Source organism: Pteropus vampyrus, unplaced genomic scaffold, assembly GCF_000151845.1.
Source record: "Pteropus vampyrus isolate Shadow unplaced genomic scaffold, Pvam_2.0 Scaffold89, whole genome shotgun sequence".
Taxonomy (NCBI): domain Eukaryota; kingdom Metazoa; phylum Chordata; class Mammalia; order Chiroptera; family Pteropodidae; genus Pteropus; species Pteropus vampyrus.
The window spans coordinates 5,338,282-5,345,909 of NW_011888870.1; the positions used below are offsets into that span (position 1 = coordinate 5,338,282).

A 7,628-nucleotide genomic window follows, 5' to 3' on the forward strand; every position below is an offset into this window, starting at 1 on the left:
AGAATGTTTCCTCACATGGCCCCATTCCCCACCCCTCCTCCCCGCCAGCTCCCAAAACTCTGCGGTAACCGTGCCTGATGTAAGGAAGGAGCTATGAGCTGCAGCAGAAGCTCGAAGGTTGAAAACAAGAGTAACTCCGGACAAAGGCCAAGGGGTCTATTTTTAGAACTTTTCCTCATCGCCTGTTTATCTTTCAGACTCCAGCCCAAAGTCTTCCATAACACGTTAACGTTATTACTCTGACTTGAGGAGCAATGGTGATAACCATTTGGACAGTGTGTTCTTAGAATTTTCCCCCCGAAGTGCCCTCACTGGCATTTGACTCTCTCAAAGCAACTTAATGTAGTTAAGCCCTTTCCGGCCACTTTTACTGGCTGTGGAATCTAGGCAGGTCACAAAGAGAAGGTGGCAGGTTAAGAATTTCATAACCTGTGAAGTACGACCCAGATGGTGCTGCCTCCCTCCTGGCCTCAATTTCCTCTCTCTATAATAGAGGGTCTAACTAACATCACAACTGTAAACAGGCGTTGGAAACTAAAGCGCCCTCTACAGATAAAAGCATTTAAGTCATCATTTTCCTTTGTGCCTCGTTACTCCGGGAGAAAAGGCAAGGATGCATTCTTTTACTATAAAATCTGAATTGTTTTAATCCATTCAAGTTGCAAAAGAGAAAAAGAGACGGCGTTGCGTCTTGATCTCTATTTCTTGCCAGGGGACAAAAGAGGTGGCCCCAGGAATCCGCGGCTTGTAAAACGCGCCGCGGAAAACGCACGGTCGGCGAGCTGTGACTTAACCCCCTCCATTCCGCCGGCCTGGACCGACTTTTAAGGGCGTCCTCCCCGACTTCCTGTTCAGGAGCCCCAATTTACTCCAGTGGCCGGATCCCAATTCTCCCCGTCTTCGTCCCGTTCTGCTGTCCCCTCTGGAGTTCCTGGGGCGGTCAATGGGCAGCCCTCCGCGGCGGACTCCGGGTCCGGTCCCCCTAACTCGCACGGTCCTCCTTAAGGAGCTTCACCCGCGGAGAGTAGAGGCGGGTGTTTTGTTCTTATAAGGAGGAAAAGTTTCTGTGACATCCAGGAAATGAGTAACTCCGAAGCTCTTTAGAGCCGGGCTGATGGAGACCAGAAGGCGGGAGCTGGCTGCGGTGTCACCGCCCCCGACTCACTAATTGCCCCTCCGCCGCCGACCCCCAACGGTGCGTGCGGCCCGGGGACCCGCGAGTGCAGCTTGAGTCCGCGCAGAACTCCCCGCGACCGGGATCGAGAGCGGAGGCTAAACGTAAGTCTGGGCCAGCAGCCGCGAGGCTCTGCGTCCTCCTCGTGGGCTGGAGGGAGAGCGCGGTGGAGACGCGAGACGAGGCCGAGCTGCGCCCGAGATGGCGTCTTGGGGCGGGGGCGCAGGGGCTGCAAGGGGATCCCGGGCGCCTGCTGGGCCCCGCAGGTTAGGGCTGGCCCTCGAGACCCCGTTACAGCGCTCGTAGCAAGATGCGGCGCATCGCCGTCGGGCGTTCACGCTTCCTCCTTGAGCGGCGCGAAGTCCCGCGTTCCACTCTCCGCTCAGCCCCCGCCGCGGGCAGCTCCTCCTGGAGGCGCCCGAAGCAAGACCACGTCTTTGTTCCTGCTGCCCCGATGATCCATTCCTTTAACCGGCTGAGCAGAGTGCTAGGGCAGAAAGGCCGGCCGAGAGGTGGCAGCCCTTTAGCTACCTTCCTTCCCGCCTTCTTTCTCCTGCTGGAAGGAGGGAATAGGAGGGGATCTTGTTTATTCTCGGCTTAAGGTAGTGAAGCTATGAGGTTGCTGGGGCCGGGTAAAGTCCCGCCGCTTCCACTTTCGGGACTACCAGTGGAGGAGACCCCACGCTATGCAGAACTTTCTCTTGGGGCTGCAAATAGTCTCTGCCCTCTGACCCCTAACTCCTTCCCCAACTAACTCCTTTCCCAGTGTCTACACCTCTCTGACTGCCCGCCCAAGGGACCCAGAAGCCCCAAGGCAGAGCTTTCCTTCCAAAATGTTCCTTACCTTAAAAAAAAAAAAAAAAAAATGCTGTTGCCCAGGAAGGGAAATATTTTACTGAACTTCTCAGGAACTAAACTTTGCCTTTTGCTCCTCCACCTGGTGTGAGAAAGGGTCCCCTTCAAAACTAGAAGAGCACCAGATACTGGCAGATCCTGGCCCTGGTCTTTTGGATCTAAATTAGTTTTGGAGTAGTATTCTGTTTTCTTGTTCCTCATTTGGATTTGACCCAGGGCCTTTCCCTTTTACATACCAGTTCTACCTTGGAGAGGCTGCTGCCAGGTAAAGCTAATCTGTGCGGGAGACAGTCACAGGTCCTGGTTAACCCCGGAGAAAGTGTCAGGCATAGGTAGGTAGAATTGCCATTCACCTTTTTGATAATTTAATAGGCTGTGTTTTTGAGTCCTCCTTCCAGCCTACATGCCTAAATGGCTTTCCTTGTTTGCTAATTCTGGGTGTCTGCTGCTGCTCCAGGCCATTCTGCCCTCTTATTTCTGGTGAAGTGGTTATACTGACTCTGCTCTCCTGGGTGGAGGGAAAGGCTTTTTGTTCAAGTGCCACCCTCTAACTCCAGAATTGTCAAAGGTGCAGCCATTTCAGTCTCTGGCTTTTAGCGGGGCAAGGATCTGAACTTTTAACCCGCTGCCATCATCCCAGAACTTGTCACTTTACCAGCAACGGTTGAAACAAAGAAGAGGGTATGTGGGTGAACTTTCATTTTAGGGCAAGTTCACGGAGGAACTTCTTGCTAGAGGCTTCTGGCAAAATTGCTCACCTGAGAAGATATTGTCTGGGAGGAGGCCTGCTTTGTTTTTTTCACTGTTGGACCCACTGAGGTCAATAAAGAGAAAGACTGTGGGGGAGTTTGTCCAATGGAGAGGGTACACGTCTCTGTGGGAGGCAGTGACCTGCACCTTGGCATGAAGCCCATGAAAAGTAGAGTTGGGCCACGGAGGGCATGAGCCCTGTTCTCAACGCCTCTTCTTGCAGTGGACAGCACTGCCAAATGGGAATGAGTAGAGGGGAGGGAGGCAGGATGGCGTGGAGGGCCTGTATCTGTAAACTGTGCTTGTGAGGGAGAAGGGAATGAACTGGCAGTGTTTCCCCTAAGGATGAGAGGCCTCAGGGCACAGGGCTGTGGCCTTTAAGAATCTCAAGCATTGTCACTTGAGGAAAGACTTGCTCTGTCTGGCCTCCGAGAGTCACTGGTTAGGAGAAGCAGGGAGATGGGTCTTACTTAGAGGTAAGAAGGCACTTGCCAGTAGCTAGAGCTCCTCCGTAGGTAATGTGCTGCCCATCACTCAGCAGAGACAAGTGGCCATCAACAGTTATGAAGGAGAGAGTCCCTTCAGAGTCTAAGACTCTATAACTCGATGTTTGGGGCTGAGATTACCCTCAGGAGGGATGAGGTAGTAGGGCAGCCTGCAGGGCTTTTGGAGAAGGCTTTAACCGAGAAGTATCCTGCGAGGGGCAAGTGCCAGGGTGCTGATGAGCAAGACCTTATGTATGGCTGAGACCAGTCGGTCCCAGACCCCCCTCTAATCCAGTCTTGCTGGGAAGGAGGACATAGCCTATGAGAATGCAGAAAGCTGATAAAAATAGCCTCCAGGGCTGCTGCTTCACACTTTGAGTGACTTAGAATAAGGTGCTCCCTGTAGGCAAGAAGATGGCACCTTGTTGCCATTTAGAAAAAGAAGTCTCAGCTGAGTGGACACAGCCAAGGCGCATAACGGGGCAAGCAGCGTGTGAGCCAGATCCGTCCTCACAGCGCCCTCCGCCAGGTGTTCTAGAGCAGTGTGCCACCTGCACAACCGTACACAGCAGCCTTGATAACCAACAATTATTGAGGACTTACTATTTGCCAGCCTTTTTTTTTTTTCAAAACTACTTTGCCTATATTAACTCATTCAATCTTCACAGTAGTTCTATAAAGTAGGTGTTGTGACCCCCGTTTTATAGATAAGGAAACTAAGGCACAGCGAAGTGTTCGGGAGCCTAGAAGCTGAGTCCTAGTCACTGAACAGTCCCAGAGCAAGAAGCAGATTAAGCTTAAAAAGCTGGTTTGCTTGAGAGCTTGCATGGGAAGGAGGGAAGAGCAGCTGCCTTTTTCTTTGTCAAAAGAAGAAATACCCACTCTCAGCTCAGATGGAAGAAGGATAGAAAGCCCATCTGGCAGCAGAAGGCACGGAAAGAAAGAGGCAGGCAAGCCCGGCCTGGAAGGCTGATGCGAGGCCTGGCCCAAGCATCAAATGACTTTCCTTCTCAGTAGCTGGGTGGTGTGAGGTGGCTAATCCAGTTTGGGGCTTGGCATGAGGGTGATGAGTAAGTGCCACCTGGGTGTGGTGCAGAGAGAAAAGGCCACAGCTATGCAGTCCCCTGACCTAGATAGAGAATGGAACAAAATGAGCATCTGAACATAGTGTCCTGACACTTCCAACATCCCTGTCCAGTTCCTGTTCACCTGCAACATCCTTCCCAAGCTCATTCAGGAAACCTTTCCCAAAACTCCCACTTCGCAGCTTAATCTTTATGATCACTTATTTTCCACATTATACATTTCAGCACTTAATTAACTGGAGCGAGCATTTTACTGCATGCATACATCCATACACATAGACAGTATTTTAAACAAACTGGGCTTCTCAGCTAATGAGGAATTCACAATATCTTGATGTCCTCTGGGAAGGGCTGGCTGGTGCCCATGCAGGTGGAGTTTACCTGGATCATCTCACCTGTTCCGGGTCGGGCCCCCAGTTGTGCCCACTGGGAAATAATATCTCTACAATTTTCAGAGTGGTTTGAACTTGGGCCATTGTGTCACCTCAAGAAGTCTCCCCAAAGTAGGCATACAAATCAGAATTCTAGTTTATTAATTTGCAAGGAGACTTTGTGATAAAGACTGGATGATCCCTATGTCCTCGGTAAGCCCCGTGGGAAACCAAAGATGAGAAGGCGGCTTGTGTTCAGCAAAGCTGGAGTCAGGGCAGGGTGGGGAAGCTGTGCGGTATAAGGGCAGTGATGTCCATTAGCACAGGGCTCTGTTCGCCTCTGTGGCCCTCTCACCAATGGAGAAATACCTGCCAGGTAGACCAGTACTCTGTCAGCCTGGCTCTGTATACTTCCTTGGTCAGTGCCTCAAGGTCAGTGTTTACCTGGTAGGATTTCTCCCTTTCCGCTTTTGTAATTTAGTGACTTTTATTATAAAGCATTATAAGCTTTAGCCTCCAGCCACATGGAGTTGCATTTGTCAGAAGTTAAATAACTACTATAGAGTTTCAGGGTTGGAGGTTTGGGCCTCAGGGTTACATGCTATATGCAAATCAAGAGGATAGTCAGAAGGCCTGGATGGGTCAACAGGAAGCCAAGCACAGAGCAAAGAAATCTGGTTCCTAATTTAAATGACTGCTTGGGGAGGTAGCCGGGCCTGGACTAGCTACTTACTGCAGCCCTGTGTGAGAGCATGGAAGTCAGGCAGTCCTAAGGCAGTGCACGTTTGGCTCCCTCAGCCACCTGGCCTGCTCAGCTGGCCTCTCTGGACTTAAAGGGTTCCCCCTGGTCTCTGTCCAGGCCCTCTCATGGCCCATCTTTAATAAGCTGCAGTGTCCAAGTGGCCCAGGCCAAGAGGGGTGACCCACGTGGGCTTTCAAGGAGAGAAAACTTGGGTTAAGTCTTGGCTCCACTACCCAGTGGTTGGATATTCTCTTTATTAGGGTAAGTGCCTAGACTTTTCCAAGCCTCAAGTTCGGTCATCAGCAAAATGGTAATAACCCCTCATAGGGCTTGTATAGAAAGGACTGAGCCTAGTGCCTGGCACAGACCAGCAGTCTGGCTAGTATGAGCCCTTGAAGACGGTAGAGGTCAACTGAGAAACTACATTCTCTGCCAAACTGGGACCCTAGCTTCCTCATTAGTGCCACTGCTCCCTCCTCTGAGGTCTGGGCAAAGGGCAAGATTGCAGGGACCCAGACTGTCCCTGATGGTGAGAAGGAGATCATTGGTGCCCTTGCATGGGCTTTGTTAGAGCTGAGGGCAAAGCTGCTCATCCTGACCTTTGAGCCAACACTGGGAGAGGGAAAGTCAGGTTTGAGGCTTTGCCTGTCACAGGCATCCAAAGGGGAGAGAAGGGTAAAAAGGTTTCTGGGAGAGGAAGAGGGTGATTTGAGAGTGGCTGCGAGGTCTGTAGGCTCCTCCTCAGCAGTTTGGGACCTGTGATGTTTTCCGGGAGAAAGCACATCCCCCTCCATTCCTGTGGCCCACCCCGTGACATCAGCAGAATGGAAGCATCTTGCAGGTGACATCACTGTTACCCAAGGCAACACTTCCACCTTAAGGTAAGGTGAACAGGGAGGAGCAAGAACCAACTGTAAGGCATGTTAATGGGAACGTGCACAGAAGAGGTAACATCCACAGGTGTGTTTCTCAGAGAATGGGCAAAGGGAAGAAGGAGGGGTGCAGGTCCCACATCTGAGCTGTAAGCTGGTTAGAGGTGGGTCTTCTGGCCTTAGATTTTGCCCAAGAGAATAGAGCACAGTGCTGATAGCTACAGTCTTGTTTTGTACTCTGATCTGCAAATGGGAGCAAAGAACGTGACTCCTTACAGAGGCTTCTGGTGGCTTCCATGGGGCTAGGCCCCCATCCTACAGCCTGAATCTGTAAAGGGTGAGGGGAAGAGCACGCTGGAGCAGGGATGGGAAGATCAGAAATGTGGCTTCCTTCTTCTTCACCCTTGCCCCCAAAAGAAAGTAGGAAACAAGGATGCCCATGTCCTTACTATGGAAGCTAAGAGAAAACCTTCATTTTCTGATTGGACGAGTGTTTATCGTGCATCTACTATAGGCAGGGTGCTATACTAGGGATTCAGTGGCCACACAGAGCTTTGTGATAAAATGCACACAGGGGAAGAATGTTCGGAATCCATTGCCGCAGGACTTAGTACCAGCTGGAAAGAGAAGCAAGGTCTCACTGGTCACCTGTCACCCAGCTCTAGCATTCCCCATGGAATTCCTGATGGTTCAGTTAAACCTGTGGAATTCCTTCCTCCCTAGTAGTTCATGCAGGAATTCAGAGGTATCTGAGATATACCCGAGACTTTGGGAGTGATATTAGAGACAACAGCCATGGGTGACTTCTTGGTCTTGCCAAAGAGAAACCCTGGGGACAGCATTGTTTATAAGGCCAAACTCAGCAATTCTGATGCTCTTAACTTGGCGACCTGTGGCTTCAGCCGAGTTTCATAAGGTGATGCCTTCTGTTCTTCCTAAGATAGAAATTCCTAAGCAAGGATTGTCAAATGCCAAAACAACAAGTGAAAGATGCAGGAAATGAAGAACTTGCTCTGAAGAAAGATGAAAAATTAGATGACGTGGTAGCTCTCCCTCTAAAGAGTTTCCGAACAAGAATCACCATTTCTTTCAACTTGAAGGTATCCGATGAAAGTATTTGCTTTGTGTAACCGGCCATAACTTCAGATGCTCTAACACAGCTTCCCTGATGTCCATCATTTCAGTGGCTAAAGGAATTGCCCTAATTTTTGTATGAATGTAGCCTTCAGGGTTATAAATGAAAATTAGAGTATCGTTAGCAGAGGATATTATTTGCAGCTTGTGCTTCTGTTTA

The 7,628-nt window shown here is 50.5% G+C and overlaps 2 protein-coding genes across 6 annotated transcripts in view; one reads left to right on the forward strand and one right to left on the reverse strand.

Moving 5' to 3' along the window:
• CFAP58 (cilia and flagella associated protein 58) overlaps window positions 1-4,825 on the reverse strand; it is a 131,962-nt gene extending 127,137 nt beyond the window's left edge. Inside the window, exon 1 of the mRNA XM_023532722.1 lies at window positions 4,745-4,825. Coding sequence (XP_023388490.1) covers window positions 4,745-4,825 — 81 coding nt within the window. The remainder of the gene's footprint in view (window positions 1-4,744) is intronic.
• Window positions 757-7,628, forward strand: part of ITPRIP (inositol 1,4,5-trisphosphate receptor interacting protein) — a 26,656-nt gene continuing 19,784 nt past the window's right edge. For 4 of the 5 annotated variants that reach the window (XM_011363778.2, XM_023532737.1, XM_011363777.2 and 1 more), the window contains exon 1: window positions 757-1,278. The gene's annotated coding sequence lies outside the window, so the exon portion shown is untranslated. The remainder of the gene's footprint in view (window positions 1,279-7,628) is intronic. The other variant, XM_011363776.2, reaches the window with a different exon arrangement.